Genomic DNA, 20,941 nt, shown 5'->3' on the forward strand with positions numbered 1-20,941 from the left:
AAGGCTGTTAACACAACAGTGCCCTTCTCCAATTGTGTTGCCTCAAGATTTTTCCTTTTAATAATTAAACTTGCGGCATCCACTTGTGGATCTGAAATTGACTACCAATGTAACTTAACCACAGATCAGAAGACAGTTAAGTCCCCTGAAAGTCTCCTGATTGGATTTCTTGTCTTGAATTTTTCTACTGCTTTGCTTAACTCTAAGTTAGTATTTAAAGGCAGGAAGGGCAGAACAAGTTTCGTCACCCAATACATTCACCATGCAATGATTTCTATACAACTCTTTTCACATTTTGCCAGTATGCTGCTGTCATACCTTGGTACAAAGTGCTTCAGCTTCTGAGATTCTACCAGTCTCCTCTAGACTGGTGATAGCTTGACATAGAGACCAATCTTCAAGAGTCTGGATATAATTACGTGGAAGGTTATTTTCTCTAGCTGCAAAAGCACATAAAACACTAAACTGAATTACTGTACACTTTATAGTGCCCCACCATGTCACATGTAAGGGATATTGACCTAGTAAGGGAGAATTTTTAGGAGTATTGGTCTGACATCATTTCCTTCATTAGTAGGAACATTAAGAGATGATAAAATTGAAAACAAGAGGATGGAACAACAAATCCACCCTTTGAGTTAATGGTTTGAAAATAATTGATTTACTTCCAGTTTTCAAAATGCTATGGATATTAAGCAAGGCAGGCCTATTAACTGAGGTTATCGCTCTACTGGAAAAGTTACAGAGCTCATTGTAACTTCAGCCTTTTCTTCTGAACAGTGTTCCTTTGCTGTAATATGCACCTCAGAGTTCAGAAGTACTATTTAAAAAACAAACAAACAATCAAAAACATTTGAGGCTCTGGAAGGAAATGCAAGCTACAATTAAGTAATTAATGCTAGCTCTACATTAGGATTTAGTATTTTTATGGGAAAAAATACAGTTGCAACTCTAATTACTACTATGCAATTCACACTGTATATGCACACTTCTGAAATTCAGGATAGTATTGCAAGCTTAGAACACTTCAATTATATTTCTTTTCTTTTTTTTAATTAAAAAGTTTTGTATCATCTTACTTTTGGCTGAAATTGTAGATACAAGTGTCATCTCTAGACCTGTTCGCTTTGGCTGAGTGTTGTTTAGACAGACAACAGTGTTCTCAGCATGACAGGCTGCCATTAGCACTGCCCATGCAGCAGGGTTATCTAGGAGAAAACAATGGTTAAAGGCAACTCGTGCCCATTCTAAATAGCCTGGTAGTTCATTTGGAATGATTAAGCATAAAAACATAGCCATCAATGGAACCACGTACAGTATATAAAGGTAACAAGAACAAGGCAAGTAATCCAATCAGACACACACATCAGCTCAGCCCAACGCAGCAGACAAGTATTTGCCTCTAACAAGTAACCTTCTTCAAATCTTAAGGTAAAAATGCCATTTCTAAAGCCAATAAATGTATTTTTCATACGGACACTGGTGTGTTTAATTCCAGTGATGCAGACTAACCTTGACTATCATTTAGTACCACATAAGAGAGACAGAAAAAATCCCAAGATGCCATCCACAGCTTCCAGTCACACGGGCTCATTCTAGTTCAACCACCAGCATGCAAGTTACGGTGATCACAGACACGTGCCTACTTCTAGTGTCAGCTAAACCAAGCTCAGCATTAGCTTGAATTAGTCCAGTCAAGAACACCTGTAACTGCAAGAGTCTGGTCTCTGTCCTGAATCAGACAGAGCTCAATTAAAAATTTCAGCTATGAAAATTTTCAGTCCAAAGATAGTTTTTTCTTTGTCAAGAAAATAAAAGACAGCTTGACAATCTAATAAAGTAGAATGTCAACTATACTGCTTATCAATAGCAGTCAGTCTTGTGTGTATCTGGCGGAAAGTAAATTTTTTTTCACTTTCAACCACACTGACCTGATGCATCCAAGCAAAAATAATGCAGAACAAACAATGGTTTAGTACTTCGTTTTCAAGACTTACTTTTTAAAGCCCTTAAAAACCCTACCAGATTTACACTTTATACATCTAATGAAGATCACCATTTAGAAATAGGTGAACAGCTGCCTACAGTTTATAACAAGCATACTGTAACAGAAAATTTCCAATCCTAATTCACAAGATAGATGAGTAAGTCTCCTCTGCTTGGTGTGGCATACTGACCCTGAGGGAACAAGTGTTTTTCTTTTTTCTTACGTACAAAATAATACTTATCTCTTCTCCTGCTGAGGAAGTAACAAATTGCTCATGTTTTCAGAACAAGCCATGAAACTCAGGGATTTTTCCCCATCTCGTTGAATTCACCAAGCCTAAACTTGCAATGATAGTTAAAATTTCCATTCAAGGCGTTCTCCCCAAAACATACACAGGCAAAACAAAATAACAGAACGACCCAAGAAAAGCAAATACTTTGTTAGCTCAACAATTTTGTTTCTGATTAGTAAAAAAATCACTAGCATATTTGAGAACACAGTCACCTGGACAGAGGTGGATTGCCTTCTGAATATTTTTCAGAGGATTTTCCCTCTGATCTTTTAACATGTGACATCCTGCTGCCAGCTGATTAACTGCAACATTTAGTAGGACTTCCTATAAAATACAACATAAGAGTGACTTAACACTATATGTAAGTGATCAGATGGAGTTCATTTTAGGATTGTTTAATGGAATTATAAAGTCTGCATTTTAAGAGAGACAAACCTTCCCATAGCTTGAATCAAGTGCATGTGCAATGTTTCCTGCCATGGCTCCACCCTGCAAGATTAAAAGAAAAAAAAAAAGTTATGTGGTTAAGAAACATTACAACATCTGTAAGGCAAGATTTTTTTGTCTGTATTAATCAGAAATATAAAGTTTGCATAATGAAAGATTTTCCTTTCCTACAGACAAATCTCTTTGTAGAGAATTATGAAGAGATATTCAAGATCAGAACTTATCCACAACTTGTGTTTGTAAATTAAAGTTTCATATAGATAGGGATTTGTTTTCAGGTGCTATTTCTTTTTAGATATTTGACATACATTAAGGGAATGAGTGTTTATTTGGAGAAGAGCTACCAGTAGGTACAGAAGCAGCAAAGAAATACTGGGTAATGAAATAAGTAAAGTTGAGTACATTAACCAAATTCAACATATATAAAACCTTTCTTAAAAATGTATATTGTATGCATATATGAAAAATCCTTTTATATAAATTAAATACATTAAGTACAATCTTTTCTTGATGAAATACTTCTAGTCGATTTAGTCTATTTCAAGAAGATAAAGGTTCACTACGCCATTAAGGACACAAATAACCGGATAAGTAATTTGTTAAGGGTGTACCTGTGCATTGATCAAAATGTATTTATATTTAAAGTTTTCATGTTAACTAGTGAATGCACATGTACTGAAGCATGATGTGTTTTTGCTTTTTTCTTCAGTTAAGAAACAATATGTAGTACACCCAGGTTATAAACAGAACAGACTTATTACAGTGCATTACAATGCACTTACTTTTGACTTCTGTAACGTATACAGTGGAACTAGTCGAGACAAAAGAGACCAAAGAGCGGGATTATCAGGGTTACTGTGGAAAAAAAAAAAAGAAAAAAAAACAAGCACATTAGATTTTCTGGTTTGAAAATGAATCCGGTCTTCTGTGACTTTGTAGGCAGCTGCTGTAAATACCAAATAGATCTTTTGTTTTTAGAAAGAAGACTAAATGCAGTTGTAAATAGATGTGTCTAGTAATTTAAAACAAAGAAACAACACTGGTATTATAGTACTGGCTAAAGAAATAAAGTGTATAATATGTATATTAATATTCATGGGAAGAAAATGGACAAACTCCAAGACTACAGGTTTGGTCTTCATAGTCTGAGGAACAAGGAATTTTAACTGCAGTTTTGGGGAAAAACATTGTTTGAAGCATAGCATATGAAATCACCTGGAAAGAGTGTAAGGTGTGACTTGTTTAAAGGCAATAATTAAAATTCCCCCTTCCTGTAATGCCTAGGTTACTCAAAACACTTTTAAACTCAGACTTCTACTTAAGGGAATGAACTGCTTCAGCTGCTGTTAAATATTAAATAAAAGCCCTAAAGATTTTCTTAGTTGAAAGTTCTGGTAAGCAAGATGAAGAATGCTTTTATAGCATAGTGAACTGATGTAACTACCAAAGAAGCCACCAAAACAAAAACAGAAAAAAAACATACAAGCCATGAAGTTTTTGCCACTTGATACCTTAAGTCAGGCAGAATAAAGCAAACTTCTGTCTGCTGATTCTACAATCTTAAACGAGCCACTTTCATGTTTGAAAAAAATTCTTTAATAAGAGAAAAATGCTGCAAAAGAGTTTTGCTTACTAATGAATATCAATAAAGAAACACATTTACAAGGCAATCTAAATATTAACAAAATGCATACCTATGTATTGCTTTTGAGACTTCTCTCTGGACTGCCACATTTCTACCTTGTAATGCATAAACACCAGATGCAATAAGGCACCTCTCATAAATCCCATCTTTTCCTTTCTCGTGCTTCAGTAATTCTTTTAAGGCTGCTGTCGCAAGTGTAACGTCCTGCTTTACCAGTCCTAGCGTGCACAAAACCTTCAGACTTTCCGTACTAGGTTCCTTTAATGAGCTGTTGAATCAGAAGGAACAGAGACGTTATTTTGGAGCAGAAATTGAACTTACTGTCAATACTACAGTACTTGATGGTTTTGAGTCCTCTTGCTCCCATATATCACCTCTGATATGCTGAATTAACACTATGAGATGCTGGAACAAGCTAGATCAGTAAATTTGAGATATCAAGATACAGAAAGTGGTTGTGTGCCATTTCAGGTAGTATGCTACACACAGTACTTATAAATACTTGGCAAGGCTCCAACACATTAGCTATCCTTCAGTAGCACCCATAAAAGGAATGGCAAAAGAATGTCTAACACTGAAACCTATTTAATTTTCCTGAAGACATCTGTACTTCTAACTCATGTCATAAGTGAGCTGCAGTGTGCCTACTTTGCAACAGAAATCCAGGAAGGAAAAAGCCAGAAATGAGCCTGCTGCATAGAACTGCTCTTTCAATTTGGCTGTTCTGAGAAATTAAACCTTGTTTACATCAAGATTTCTTCCAACTCAGTGTACTTCGAGCATGCCTTCCACCATCAATTAGTTTTAGTATCAGTACTAAGTTATGCTATTCTGTTCATTATGAGAGTTTAACCGCATCTCAACAGTACTCCCATCTTCATTGGAGACCTACTAGCCACAGTGGATGACTTTTTTCTGCAAATTATATAGTATAGGTGGAGAAGTCTCAACTCAAATTAATCCCCTGAACTTTGACTTTGCATAATACAGAGAGCTCATTACAAACAACCAAAATCAAAGATGTTAACTGATGTACTAATTGAAATTATTCTTACAGCAAAGGTAATTCAATAAATGACAATACAAATTAGAAGGAGGCAAAAGAAAAGGAAGAGAATAAGGCATGGCAACAGTAATTTGGAGTTTCTTAATTGTCATGTCCTATACACAACTGCAGAATGAAATGCTGCCTACTTTCACTTATCAGGTGACTACAATAAGGTTCCTGATCAAGCTTTTTTAGAATAATTTTTATAAATAATAATCTTTAACTAATAATTAATCTTACATAATTTCTGCATTTGAAAAATATACAAGAATGTGAACATCCTATTCTATATTTTGTTTTCAGTCCCTGGCAAAAAAGAAATCCCACCAGCTGTTACATGCAACCTTGAATAGCCAACACCAAGCACGTCAGCTAGTGGAAGGGTATAGCTCTCCCATGAGTAAGAAGAGTTACTCTATCACACCAGCTACAGAGACATACTCATTACCAAAATCTCTGTGCTAAGCTGTCCATGAGGAAAGAAGAAAAAGGAATCTTCTTGCTCAGTGCCCTACTTAGGCCACTCAAGTTCCCCTGCAAAAATTCCCATTAACAAAGACCTACGATTAGAATGTACAGTTCTCTTTTCTTCTTATTAAAATCGACTGTATAACTCTGCAACACTGTGCTTCAGATTTAGATCTGAACATATTCAATGTAGTGTTACTTTTCTAAAGCATTTACTACTTTTTTATTATTATTTTAAACACAAATGACTACCATCATTTAGGAAATTCTCACTGTTGATGTTAAGGACAAAAATAGTTCTCTGCAGTGATTAATAGGATGTACCAGCTCCCTAGCTAATTAGTTCGCTAACTCATCAGTTACTCAGGCTTTAGCGTAGTCATGAATTGTCACTATTTCAGTAACTTCATGAGTCTTCTGGCAAGATGGGGACTGTACAGCCACTACTGGAATTCTCTGTTGACAGGAGTCGAACCTGAGGCCCCCAACAAAAGCGACTTTTCGGTTTTAGCAGTACAATAAAGCATCATATACTGATTGTTATCCCCTCCACTCACCATTTAAACAGTAGGGTCTTTGCAGCATCCACTTTGTTCTGCTTATACTCTATTATTGCCAAGGCAGTCAGGATATGTGCTTTATCTTGTTCAGACTCGGCAACAGACAACGCTTTCTCATAGGCTGGTAAAATAAAACAAAGACTTAGAATTGAAGAAGAAGGGAAGAAAATACCTTGTTCATAAAGCCTCTGGAAAGGCACGATATTAATACATACACACAAGGCACTTTTGTTTCAGGTTCACTACATTTTCATGCCTCACATCATACTGCAGAACACACAACTATGACATTATAAAGCAACTGTAGGTTGGAAAATGCCAGGGTTGTTTACAACCTGTTTAATATGTAGCAAATGGAAATAAATCGGAGAAGTAGTGCAGGGATATCTAGAAAAAGACTTAATGAGTGCAGTTTAAAGATTCCCTTATGACAGTATATTTATGAAATAGTATTTGAGATGGGCAGACAACTCCAATCAAAAACAGAGTTCTTTAAAATGCTGAGCTGGCTGCTCTACTGTGAATGCTTACACTTCTGCACTGATAATTCAGTACACCTCTTTGTGAAATCTCACATCTCAGCAGTGTAGAACATGACAATATGGCACTTACATTTATTCCTAAAGGTAAAGTGCTTTGTACACCACATTAATCTCCTACCCAGAACTGATTTTCCCAGGAAAGCCATTTCATGATAGTGAGAGAAGCTAAGAGCACAAGAGGTTAATGGACAAGAATTAAACAGTTATAAAAATGTAGCTTTCCTTAGTACATTTAATAGCTCTAGCACTCAACAGCTAAATGATTAAAATAGCTACGGAATTTGTATTTATACATTGGGACTGAAAGAGTGAAATAATCTCAACTACAGCTAGGTTGGTTAGATGAATAAACTTTGGTAAGATTCATTCTAAGAAGTGCCCTATAGTGCTTTGACTTAGGCAGATGTTTACCTTTAATACTTTCTTGTAAGAGTCCTTTCTTGAAGTAGGCTAATGCTATCCCCACAATGCCATCAAAATCAGTTAGAGGTATTGATGTATAAACCTCAATGGCTTTATCACATTCACCAATGGCACTGTGAAAAAAAAAAAACAAAAAAAACCAAAAAAACTATCGTTAGTATGAAGGATGTAGCAAGAGCTGTTATAATCCAGAAAAGCTGTCCATGCAGCTGAGTATCCTGTTTTCAACAGCAGTTCTAAGCACACACCTGGAAAAGTGCAGGACTAGGACAAGAACGTGCAATATTTCTTACCCTCCTCCCGTTACAGAAGTTACTCTTTCCAATTACCTGTTGCATGAAAAATTGTTGGTGGGAAAAATGTGCAGGATAGCTCTATGTAAAGATGTAGCTTAACTGTCAGCACAATGGAATAGGGAGGGAGAGTAGGAAAACCGCAAAGGTGAAAAAACAAGAGAAAAATCAAATCAAAGCATGCACGTGCACACACAGGCAAGTGTACATACACAAACAGATACAGAATTCTTGTTCTAAGGCCACTATGGAAGAAATTACGCAGGAATATATTATTAGAACTAGTTATTAGTTATTGAACTGTTAGTCTTGTGTAAGCTGCACACAGGAATCACCATGCATACAGTGTGGATCTGAGACTACGGAAAACCAAAGAGCTGCTTCAGAAATCTTCTCTGAAATTTAAGAATGAATTATTGCATTATCACAGCATAGGTACTCCAGTTACATGCACAGAAAATTAAGAATACATTAAGTTTCCCTATAGCATTGACAAAATCTAATAAGCAAAACTTGAGCCATCTCGCATCAAAGAACAGTTTGAAAGTCTTCATCTGTTAACCCTGGCGCCCTGCCTTCCATCAGAACTCAAAGCGAATCGTGAGGTCTTTTCCAACCTTAATGATTCTGTGATTCCGTTACGGGAACTCAATTGTGTGTAGGGTTGCAGCAGAAAGGGTCAGCAGCAGAAAGGTCACATGCGTACCACATCCTAACCACGCATGCTTCAGGTCATACAAGTGAATACAAATTCAAAGGGCAGGTAGAAAGGACTTCTAATAAATCTTAAAGCAGCTATCTTATTCAAACTAAGCATACCTGAATCCAGAGTGTGGAGATCCTAAAAAAAACAATTTACCCTGGAGGCTGTACAGCTACATTGTTTAGACTTTTTTTAAGGATCAAATTGAGTGCAGGGGAATCACTGATATGTTATAAACTGCCAAGAGGTAGAGAAATTCCTTTAATGTGGTTTTGATATAGTAACCATTTCTGGAGCACAAAAAGAGTTCAGTCAGACTGGTCTAAAATTAAGAATGATGTTTAATAAATTATTTTCTCTGTCGATCTTCCACCATTTGGCGTCACACAGGTTTTTCACCACTGCATTCACTACATCCAAAGCTGAAGCTAGGGGCTGGGATAAGTACGTCAACAAACACTTACCACAGTGATCTGCCATAGTTTTGCATAGCTATATTATATTTCTCAGTATCCTCAGAGTTTTTCAGTAATGAAGCGGCCCTTAAAATAACCACAATTAAGAGTAGTTATCATAGGACTGTAACACGAGTATTCTGACATTAGTTTTCAGAGCAGAATGGACAAGTGTTTTACATAGAAATCTTCTTACACGTAAGCACAGAAAGCACAGAGCCAATCTTACAAAGTTTAATGCATCACCAAGCATGCTCTCCAAATGTGGTTTCTTTCACCACCCTCCTCTACCATTTGAAAAGAAAAAAAACCCTGACATTAATCAGTATAGAATAGAGACCAAAAAAAAAAAAATAAAATGAGAGATGCCATACATTGAATTAGCTAAATGTCCTAGTAAGACACTCAGCCTTGGAATGACTTTACTTCTCCTTGTTATTTGTGTTCTACATTTCCAAACTTGATATAAGAACATCCCCACATCCCCCTTGCAGTACGGTTAGTTGAAATGTACTGTTGAGTTCTTGAAAATAAGGTTTACTGCAAGAAAAGAAAAACCTTTACAGAAAAAGAGGACAAGGAGCTTCTATCAGTAAACATTCTAGTATGTATAACTCACCTCTCATAAGCATCTTTTGCCTGCCTTTTTAGATCCATATACTCACTCAAGTAACCAAGCATTGTGAAAGCAGATGCATCATCTGGATTTCTTTCTAGAAAATCAGTATTGACAATATAGGAGAATGTAATCAGAAAGAGCAGTGAAAAGTATTAGAAAAAACACTGCTACATTGATGTAACAGTACACATATATATATGTATAAAAAAAGCACTTTGCTAAGTGCTTCTGTCAGTTGCTCACTGGAATTATTTGACAGGCTGCAAGCAAATAAAGAAGAGATACTAAGACCACAACATGACATCAGGCTAGCTCAAAAGTGTTTCAACTCTTATGACGCAGTATTGATGTGCCCAATATATACATTTTTTTCAGCCCACAGTGTTTTGTTTTGGTTTGTGGTGTCTTTTTTTTTGGTAATGAAATAATAAATTACTCAGCTTGTACTGACTTTAGTAAGATACTAATAGAACCTTATGGTTTATTTTATTTTCACTACTACAACGTTGAAAGGCTTGTCAGTAGCTAAAGTTAGCAGCTGCCATCTCAATCCTAACAGTTTTCCCTAGACCAGAAAGGGGAACATAGGCCTTTCTTGAAATTTGCTTAGGGATTTTACAAATGCCTTCTCACACTTACCTTAAGCGCTTGTAACTTAGTTTGTAGCTCTAAAAATATCAGCAGTGGGTATATTTAGTCCAAGGATGTATTTACAGTAAGAGATGCAGATTAAAGAAAATCCACACTTGCTCTATCCACCTTCTGGGCTAAATATACACAAGCTCACCACAACATGGAGGCCACGCTGGCTTGAAGCCAAGCCCAAGAAAGTCTTCTGTCTCTTACTGGAGGTTAACACTATTATGTGCTTCAGGTTATAAAGTTTTACAGTATCCAGAAACAGCCGAATGTATGGCACACGGGCAGAAAAGCTAGCAGCTATCTGCACAGACATACAGATATACTCAAGTGAAGTCAGATACCAGACACCTGGTGGCAAGTATAACAAGGCTCTGGTCCTCACTGTGCTCAGTTCCTGAAACGAAGTCTGGTGGAATGATAGAACTCATACCTATTTTGTTCCAGTGCATTAATAAAAATCGGTAACCAATTAACCCCACTTTGTCTGCTTAATCTACAATACAAGAGCCTAGTCCAGCCGAATCACTCTCTGCCAGACCTTGTACAGAAGTAGACATTTAACACATCTTGTAGTCAGGCTTGGCAATTCAGAGAGGCATCTAAGTTACCTACCTGTATATTTGGTCATGACCACCTGAGCTGCTGGAATAGCATTCATTTGAACAATGTTGTACAGATACACCTCAGTATTTCTGTTGTCTTTATCTTGCAGCGTTGAACAAACCCAGTGGGCATAGCCTTTTGCTCCCTCAGTCTCAGGAAATAAAAAACACACAAATTGAGAGTCACTGAACCTGCTTAAGTAACACTGAAATTCTTAAAAGACCATAATCATTCTTTGTTTTAACACAATCTTGGCTAAAAGTCTGCATAATTGTTAAGCAGTAGAATAAAACACTAAACTGGATTGCTGCAAACAAAAAATTGTCCTTTGGGCAATTAAAGAACTCTCATATTTACGTATCACTTATGACATACTGGAGGGATGACAAACGAGAAAAGGTTAAGAGAATGTAAAGTCCTCCACTTTCTTAGAACCCAGGGTACTGGCAGTATCCTCACTCTTTCCTGTTTATGTCTCCAATTTATGCCTTTGATCTCTGTCCAGTTCTGTGCAACATCAAGATATTTTTTTTCACAACTTATGGAGCAGAGTTCTTGGACCACTGGGACTAAAGCACTTAACAAAATAACTGCTTGCCATTCAGCGCCAGCACAGGCCAGGAACACCAACATGAAAGTCAAGACAACCCCATTTGGAACTCTAGCTGTCCCATCATTAAAGACAACTGTTTTTTTAAAAAATACATCACCTAACTAGAGAGATTAGATATGAAGAATCTTCAGTACAATATAACTGTTACACTTACATGCATACTAAGTTCAGTTGTATGCCTGAAGAGATCCATAGTATCATAGCTGCCAACCGTTTCTGCGATAAGAGCCTACAGAGAAGCAAAGGTTCCTGTGGTCAGGTACTTTAAAAATTATGACACTGACAAGAGGCTCAGCACACATTACTTCAGGCACATCTTAGGTAATTAACATGAAAATAATTTATGTTCTCATGCTCTCAAAGAAATTCTACTCTGCTCTCTTGGGACTCCACCTGAAATACTGCATCCAGCTCTAGGGCCCCAGGATAAAGACATGTACCTGTTGAAGAGGGCCCAGGGGAGGCCACGGCAACAACCAAAGGGCTGGAGCACCTTTCCTACAAAGAGAGACTGAGAGAGTAGGGGTTGTTCAGCCTGGAGAAGAGAAGGCTCCAGGCAGAGCTTACAGCAGCCTGCCAGTACCTAAAGGGGTCTGCAGGAAAGCTGGGGAGGGACTCTGTGTCAGGGGGCGTAGGGAAAAGACAAAGGGTAATGGCATTAAGCTCAAAGAAGGTAGATTTAAATTAGATGTAAGGAAGAAATTCTTTAATCAGAGTGGTGATGCACTGGACTGGGTTTCCCAGAGAAGCTGCTGATGCACCGTCCTGGAAGTTTTTAAGGCCAGGTTTGATGGGTCTCTGGGAAACCTGGTCTAGTGAGAAGTGTCCCTGACCACAGCAGGGAGTTGGAACTAAACGAGCTTTAAGATCCCTTCCAACCCAAACCATTCTCTAATTCTAAGAATAAAATGAACACTTCAAAGAGGGCATAAGTAGTCTCCGCTGCATCAGCCCTTGACACTTAAGGTGTCGGGCAGCTACTTTACATTTTTGAAGACAAAGACTTGTGAGTGTTAGTTCCACTTATAACAACATATGATGGGAGCTGAATTTTGACATGACGTCACTAGTCCTCCCTTAGAATCCGGTTTCAATTAGATATTATTAGCAGGTCAACAGCATGGGATTATTGAGTGCACCTACAGCAATCACAAGTGAGTCATGAGTACTTCTACTATTCACAGATGGCCTAGATACCAGTGGGAGCATATCCAATCCGCAGTGGTAGGTGGAAGAAGGCACCTCCCAGGATGTAAGAGCTGCTTTTGGACCAGGTACATTAGAGACTTACTGTTTTTAACAGTGAAGATAGACAGGGGGACACTGAGAAGTGCGTTAAACAATGCCATTTAATGAGACAGTCATACAGCAGAAGCCAAAATAGCTAGCATCTTACGAAGATGGTACTTTGTTAAGAACACTTAATAATAAGCTTCAGAGCACAAAAATTAATTTTTTAATAGATAATTTCTTATACAACTCAGAATTACATTAGCCACAAAAACATTTATATAAAGATACATGATTAATGTAGCTCCCATTATATACCAATACAGAAGCAAGGGGTCCCACCCACCCCCAGGGGAAGCAGCTGCTCCCTCTACCTAAAATCCTATGAGAACATGCTTAAGTGCCAATTCTTAGCATGGAGTGTAAAACCTCTCTTGCAATAACAACTGGTTTTGGTGCACAGTTAAGATTTTTTCACATCTTACCTGCCCAATCCAACACAGTAGGTAAGAGGGCTCCAGAGACTGGGCTACCTTGAAGGCTTCATGAGCTTGCTGCAGAGCCAAAGATAATGATGCTATTCAACTGTCTGGCATGGTGACAGATCACTTTTGAGTATTCATAGTTAACATGCAGTAGTATTAGAAGAGGCTCATTTCAAATGAAAATGAATTTTCAAATTTTCATTTTCAAATTTTCAAATGAAAATTTCATTTTCATGAATGAAATTAGATCTCTACTAAAAAATATCTAGTGTGCTATACAGAACAACATATCACCCACAAAAATAAAGCAGTTTAGTCTTCTCAAAAGTAAAATATAAAATCAAAAATATTTACGAGATCAAAGTTCCTCTCCCTTCCGAATACAATTCCTCCTCCTTGTTCTGAGGAAGAAGCTAGATTAACTGTTGGAACAATTATTATTTTAAAATCAGCCTTTGAGAGGATCCAGATTTTGGAATTTGCATTTCTTTCATGTAAACAGTTTGACACATTCTGAAAATTGTTAAACTGATTACCATCCACAAGTCATAATTTTCCCTCAAGATTGCACATGTTCATTGTTCTTCCCTTAATGTGGCACAAGGTGAACAAAGTCCTAGCCTGAGTAGTCTTAGCAGTAAGGAGTTTGTACTATTAAATTATTTTTACTAAAAATGAAGCTTGACCATCACGTTACAGAAATTAAATAAAATTGCTGAAATTCTGACCAGCAAATAGGATAGCATGTAGTTTTAGGTGCATGAGAAGCCTGGACTTCACTTAACAGGTATTCCAGTTTTTATTCAGAGAAGCTCTAAAGGTTATACAGAACTATGGCAAGTCATGTACCATATTAATGAGCAGAAAGTAGCTACCTACAGGAAACTCAGAAACTCAAAGTTTCAGTTTGTGACTAAAAGAGTTCCCAGTCAAACTTGCTGTGAGTTGGTTTGATTCAGTCCTTCTCAGTCCTTCTGAACACTTGCTATTCCACTTAGTCATTTGGAGAGAAACTTCAGCAATTTAGAGTAAGTTCAATTAACTGTATCCACTCCAGAACAAATACTTAATTCGTGTGACTCAAGAAAGATGCTGATTTATTTCATTCAATGCAATTAAGTTTTTTGAATCTGAGAGGTATGCTCTCCACTGTTAGCCCACACTCTTACCCTACTATATTCCCCTAAAAAAAAAAAAAGTGGAAAGGGAATCTGCATTTGAGAAATGGGAAAAAAAATGTACCTCAATGTTTCCAGTCACTAGATACAAAACCCCCAAGTTGGTCCAGGCAACAACATTCTAGGGAGAACAAATACAAGTTAAAACCGATGTGTTATTGCTGTATTCTAAAAAAAATGACACAGCATCAGGGGAAGAAAAGTTTCAAATGCCCACTTGAAACAGATGGCAGCTGCCTACAGCACTTACGATTTGCTCAGCTTGAACAGATTTGATGAACGAATGTTGAGCAAGAGCATAATTCCCAATAGCTGGGGGGAAAAAAAAGGAGAGCTAGATCTAACTGAATTTCATAAACACCATTAGTCAAGTTGCCTTCTAATTTAGAATATTATGCAGCTAGGGGTCTCACTGAAGACTTACCACTACAGGAAGCAACTACACCAAGTGCATTCCAATAAAGATGATTTTTGCTGTCAAGCCTCACAGCTTTTTTGAGACACTGGAAGAAAATCAAATGTGAACTGAATTACTAGATTATCAAAAATTAAGATTTTATGCACTTAACTTATCCAGAGATTTAGGTTTTATTGAGGACAGAGAGGTTAGGCAGAGAAACACCAAAGTTGATTTAAACTTTAAAGAATGCAACAGAAAAACAGGCAGTACCTGCAAAGATTTCTCTAGCAGTTCACTGATCTCATTCATGTCAGCATCCACTGCTGTGAGGTGCTCTGCTTGTCGATAATAATTTATTCCAAGATCACACCATATGTTAGGCAAAGGCATCAATTTTAAAGCTCTGCCGTAACACCTACAGAAACATGAATCACACAAGTATTATTCTGAGCCTCCCTAACATGAAGAACAGAAAACTGAAAAACACTTGAGTGCTTAAAAACCCAAACCAAACAAATATGCATAAATACAAACAAAACCAGACAAGAATGGAAATCCTATGACAACTAATTTTCATTCAGACAGCTATCTTCACAGAATCCACCCTGGTCTGTATTACCCACCACTAGTGAAACTACAGATGTGAAATATAACAGTTATGTCAGGTGCAATATGCACATTTTTAATTAAAACAAACATCAGCCATTTTCAGAGTTAATCAGACTTACCCTAGGAAGTATTTTGACTACACATATCATTGTTGAGATTTTCTAAGGAGGTACATTTCCAGCCTGTCTTAACTAACGCATCCAGCTGCACAAAGCTCGTAAGGAGCCACAGAAGAGGCTACAAGAAAACTTTAAGTATTTCTGTTATCTCTAGCTCTATTATCATGAGCTTCCAGGGCCAGGAAAAAGGAATTGCGTCTTCCAATGTAATTTAGATCCCATAACTAGGGCTCAAATTGATGACAGTTTTGTCCAAAAAAACACAGACATAAAGCTTACAGTATTATCTTGGACTTTAATAATCCTGGGAGAATGGGCTAACTACTACTGCAACCACTCTGTTTAAAGTAGCACAATTTACTGAATGACAGACAGGATATAGCCGTGCTCTGGAGACAGAACCAAGGAGAAGAGCAGGTCCTAAATTAAGTGTTGAGAGCCACTGCGGCAATCCAGGGATCATACCCTGAAATGAGTGGTATAATTTGAAAGAAGCATGAGACCTTCTTTACCTCCTCATTAATCTTCACTAAATATCCAGGTGATAAAGATCAGCACTTGTTTCATTTTCTAGAAATAATATAGTCTAGAATACTTGAGACTCTATAGTGTGCACAGATATGTAGAAGAACTTGACAGTAAAAAAAAAAAAAAAAAATTACCTTCCTCCCAGTCTGAGCAGCTCATTTTTCTTCAGCATCTGTTTGCCTTCGTTTTTACCCAGAAGCAATCCTAGAACTTGAACATTCACTTTGGCTGGTGAAATAACATGCACACTAGTACAGGTATCTCCAAGCAGTTTCCAAAGGGAAGATATATCAGGACGGTGCTTTGTTGCCCTGTAAATTGATATTTAAGAAAACCCACAAAATATCTGTTCAGACACTGCAATGCTCTTTCCTGAAAGAAAGTTCACCGCTTTGAATAGTGGCACAAGCTCTAATTAATCGATGGGCTGCTTGTTTTTTTTTTTTATTATTCTGTTTTCTTGCTACTCAATCTGTAGTTTTAAAAAGTTAAAAATAATCATAAAAAGAGAAACTACAAAATGCTAACGTATTCCAATTTTGTGGAGACGAAGAGTCTGTTCTGAAAATTACCTGTTAGCTGTCAAAATGTCAGCTGACAACACTAACTTTTGCATTTCAGAACACTATCATTTATATTGCAAGACATGAGACATCCGCAGAAACCTAGCGGACCTTCTCCTATACCAACAATTATCCCAAGGTTCAGTTTAGGCCTCTAAAGCATTCTGTCTGATAAGCAAAACAGTGAGATTGCGGAAGGTAAGCTACAACTGCCTCTCATCCACCATTTTTGGTAGAAGTTCCCTTCCTTCTACCCATATACACAGGATGACAGCTGGAGTGAACTGTGTGCGACTTCACACTTGTGTTATAATCAAAGGACTCTGTGTCTTTAAACACAAAAAAAGAAAACTCTAATTACCATTCACTCCGGCAGCCTAAGTCCACCATGCATTATTCAAACCATTTTCACTAAACACTTTCTTCTACATTAGAAGCCCAGTTCACTTGATTTAGTGTAACTGAAAGTCCTCAAACACTTAACTTCTTCAAACCACAAGCCCAGCGGAAATGAAATAACAGAATGTTTAGTACTAACCTTGTAAAAAATTCAAGAGCCTGCTCTATGTAATCCACAGCCTTCCTATCAAGATACTTATCAAGGGCTGATTTCGCCAGCATGAGATAGCACTCACCAAGTCCTGAAAGACAGACAAAATATCCTCTATGAAAACAGATGCTTCCATGTTACTGCTTGATAAAGGAGGTGGGGTGGTATGAAGAAGGACTGCTCCACGTTATGCTTTATGCCCTACATATACTATGCCTAATCAAAACGATCCACAACCAAACTCACTCTGTGGCTCACAAGAGAGATTTTTGCTTTTACCCCTTCCTCAATAGCATGAACTGTAGAATAATCTGAATATTAAAATAAACTTGTGTAATTACAAAAAATATAGCACTGAAACTTTGGGTTTGTTTTCAAGAATTAACTAGAGCGGTGCTCTGCACTGGCAAGTCTGACAAATACAGCCATATTCAGTTTACACTTTAGTCAAAAACATTATCAAATCATTGCCAAATACAAAAAGAAGAAATAATATAAAGGTAGGAAAAATGGGAAGTTTTTTTTTAGAACTGGCTGAAACCACAATTATTTAATCCTATTTAAGAATTTACTTCATACGGAAATAAATGCAATTAAAGAAACCACATCTAATACCACCATTTTTATTATTTCAGAAGCAGCAAGACACTGCTTGAATTATATTCTTTACACTGCTCATATCTGCAGTGATTCTGTCTGGCAATAAGTCACTGGATTTGAGCCTCGTTAATTCTCAGTATTTTTTTCACAGTTCTGAACCTACGTTCCTCATGCTTTAGTCCCCTCTATTTATATCAAACCAATAATCAAAGTAGGTACCATCTCTCTTTGCAGATGTTGACAAACAATTAACATCAATAACATCGTGATAAACGCAGACCATATGCACCAGATGCAGCAATTCTGTGAGATTCTTATCGTGCCCTCACTAAGTATTTGTTTTGACCACACAGAAGTCCCAAGGACATAAGCTCTTCAGCTGTAAAGAAGCTGCAATCTAAAAGCAAAATTGATTTTATTCCCTGAAGTTATAAATGAAGAGATATGCTGGAGCAGAGGTGAATAAACTTATTATTCAACAGCACAAATAAAAAATGCACATAAAAGACGCATTCAAGCAACATCAGTATATTCTCTCATCTGCCTTAAGACTACGCTTCTAACAGCTCAGTTCAGAAACTGTATATTTTTTGATCAAAACTGTACGACAAGTACACTTGTGTATATTTTGTGTATCAGCTTACACTCACCCAAACATCAAAGGCCTTTTACACAAGGACCACTAACTTAAAAATTCATACCAGCACCAAGCAGCAAAAAGCTTGATTTCAGATGGACGTATAGGGTGAGAATGCCTGAAGACTAAGAGGCGTTGAGAACGTGAACAAAACAGTTATTAATTGACTATCAAAATTTTATATACTCCCCATGTTATATAACCTGAGAACAACAGTTCGCTTTCACTATCACCAGGACTCCATGCTCTACCATTCTACTCTGTTCCCAACTACATACTAAAGAAACCTACCAACTGGCACATCTAACACTTGTGAGACCTCTCTGGATACCTCACTACTATTTTTAATCAGCTGAGGAAGATCACAGGGGTCAGAATCACCAGGGTTAACACAAAAGGTGAGAAACAAACAGTCAGGAGGAGCAGCAGCAGAAAATAAATATAGTCCACCTTTTTGACACAGAAGTCCAACTCCACTGCCTGTTCAGCCATACACAGTATTTGACTGCTTAGGTGAAGCTGAGCATCATCAGCAGGCATCCACTACAAAAATTTTCAATGCCTTTACCCATTTGGCTTGGTAGTTACATAGGAATAGTTACCTTTTTTTACCTACTTGCAACAGTAATAATCACTTCTGTGTATCATGGTTTAACAGTCTTCCTAAGTTTACAAACTACTACACACTGTCTTCCATACATGTGAATCACAGCATTCTACACAAGCAAAACTATCCTTTACGTAGGCAGACCTAACTACATCAGAGCCTCTTCATGAGATTCAAGCACTAGAGGGGAAAAGACCTAAAATTTTCAGATTCAGACACATTACCTTTCAATGCAGGCACATACTCTTCAGTCTTCTTTAAGATTTCTTGATAGGTAGCTATAGCATTTTCATGTTTGCCTAGAATCTGCTCAACTGCTGCAGCTCTGTAAATGCTGTATACAAGCTCTGGGTTCAGTTCACTGGCCTTCTTGAAGGCTTTTAGAGCTGTTGCATAGCTACCTCTGCCAAAGTAAGCCTCCCCTAGAGACTCCCAGCAGTTGGAATCCTTTGGATCAGCCCTGAGAGCTGCCTGCAAACTGAAGAAATCAAGATTTAATTTATTTAAATCAAATGTGATACAAGTTAACAAAAACAAATTATTTCCTTGCATTATATCCTATCAGAACACAACCACACGATTATATAGAACTTTTAGAAATTGCATAATAGTGTTTTAATCTTCATAGAACACATTATAAAAGTTTAGGCATTGTACCTAATTTTGGCTCATTATTCAGTGTTATAGTGTCTACGACAAGCCTGTCACTAGGCCTGTTAGCATGGATTACTGCTATCATGATAAGACTGCATTGTGCTAATTCCAGAACTGGAGATAGATGCAGCTTGCTCAGACCCATTTCCCACTGTTTAGTACAGGCCATCTTGTGATTAGCTAACTTAATTTCAAAAATCACGACGATCAAAGACTGTTTCACAGCGATTTACCCAAAACAGTTTAAACCAACCACGAGTTCTCTTACTCAGCCACTGCTTGTGACGGCTGCCCAGTTCTGAGGTAGTAAAGTCCACGATGCAGCCAGGCCCATTTTACTGTACCAGCATTTGCTTTTTCAGTTACTTCATTCAAGATTGACAGAGCGGTATCCTAACAAAGCACCAAAAATGCCACATTAGTAAACAGCTGTATCTAAAGAAGAAAGTTATTGTTTAAGAAGAATACTCCCAAATCCAGCAAACCATTAAACTGTCTAACTTGTTAGTTACTGCAATGAAGAAACATCACATGGGCTTTTTAAAGCTGGCAGGCTGAGTGGCAGAGTAAAGGAGGAAATTGTCACATCTGAAGATGTGATTATTTCTTATGTATATGCCTTAGCAAATAGGCAACTTGATTTTTTAACTAGATAAGGTTACACGTCTTTGCAATAAGTCAGATACTCAGTCTGTTTCTCTAGATATTCCAATAGTCTGTCAAAGTGTGGGCTGCTTTCTTGCTGTAATATCAGACTAAGAACTTTTTATACAATGCTATGCAGGAAATATTTGTTTAAAATGTTCTGATGACTTTGTATGCTTTTTCTGAAAGGAGCAAGGGGGAGGATGGAAAAAGAAATGGCAGAAGTTAAATATGAAGAGAAAACTTACTTTCTCTTCATGTAACCTACTGAAAAAAATCCTCCCATCTGAATCACATATGTGATGACTACAACGTTATGCTTGCTTCCCCCACCTTTCTCCCCAGATAGGTTTAAATCAGAATTGAAGCACAGAGTTGAAGCAGATCCAGCTATGAAAACTGCTAAGCAATGACAGAACATCTGGTTTTTTGAGATCCTATTCTCAAATCCTGAAGAAACCTGAAGTGGTTGCTCAAAGAGCAGGATTAACAGAAAAGCAAGACACCCATTAGCCAAGGCCCTGAATATGCAATACCATGTCTCCAAGTTCCACACTTAAGTCTACAGCTGCTGTTCCAGACTCTTCATCAGTTCCATCCAGTTCAAAAGCCTTTTTATAGCAACCACGAGCTCTATTTTTGTCTTCAGCAATGTCTCTGTAGTAGTTACCTAAATAACAAAAGACACTTCCCAAGTAGCTGTCCAATTTTGCAGCCTATAAAGAAATATGAACACAATATAAGAGCACCTTTTGAAGGATTAACAAATGGGCAGGTCCAGTGATAACTACTTGTA

General features: G+C 37.4%; 1 protein-coding gene across 5 annotated transcripts in view; it reads right to left on the minus strand.

The window, feature by feature from the left end:
- Positions 1–20,941, minus strand: part of SKIC3 (SKI3 subunit of superkiller complex) — a 48,923-nt gene that overhangs the window by 10,281 nt on the left and 17,701 nt on the right. For all 5 annotated transcript variants that reach the window (XM_080573715.1, XM_080573712.1, XM_080573713.1 and 2 more), the window contains 22 exons: positions 20,682–20,861; positions 19,769–19,893; positions 19,071–19,324; positions 16,991–17,093; positions 16,024–16,200; positions 14,904–15,048; positions 14,658–14,736; positions 14,484–14,545; positions 14,298–14,354; positions 13,056–13,124; positions 11,495–11,569; positions 10,737–10,878; positions 9,483–9,576; positions 8,873–8,950; positions 7,401–7,525; positions 6,445–6,568; positions 4,421–4,639; positions 3,509–3,581; positions 2,715–2,768; positions 2,492–2,603; positions 1,080–1,208; positions 319–440 (listed from right to left, as the gene is read on the minus strand). In XM_080573715.1, the coding sequence (XP_080429841.1) occupies positions 319–440; positions 1,080–1,208; positions 2,492–2,603; positions 2,715–2,768; positions 3,509–3,581; positions 4,421–4,639; positions 6,445–6,568; positions 7,401–7,525; positions 8,873–8,950; positions 9,483–9,576; positions 10,737–10,878; positions 11,495–11,569; positions 13,056–13,124; positions 14,298–14,354; positions 14,484–14,545; positions 14,658–14,736; positions 14,904–15,048; positions 16,024–16,200; positions 16,991–17,093; positions 19,071–19,324; positions 19,769–19,893; positions 20,682–20,861 (2,598 nt within the window). The remainder of the gene's footprint in view (positions 1–318; positions 441–1,079; positions 1,209–2,491; positions 2,604–2,714; positions 2,769–3,508; positions 3,582–4,420; positions 4,640–6,444; positions 6,569–7,400; positions 7,526–8,872; positions 8,951–9,482; positions 9,577–10,736; positions 10,879–11,494; positions 11,570–13,055; positions 13,125–14,297; positions 14,355–14,483; positions 14,546–14,657; positions 14,737–14,903; positions 15,049–16,023; positions 16,201–16,990; positions 17,094–19,070; positions 19,325–19,768; positions 19,894–20,681; positions 20,862–20,941) is intronic.

The sequence above is a fragment of the Anser brachyrhynchus genome (genome assembly GCF_964034855.1).
Source record: "Anser brachyrhynchus genome assembly, chromosome: Z".
NCBI lineage: Eukaryota > Metazoa > Chordata > Aves > Anseriformes > Anatidae > Anser > Anser brachyrhynchus.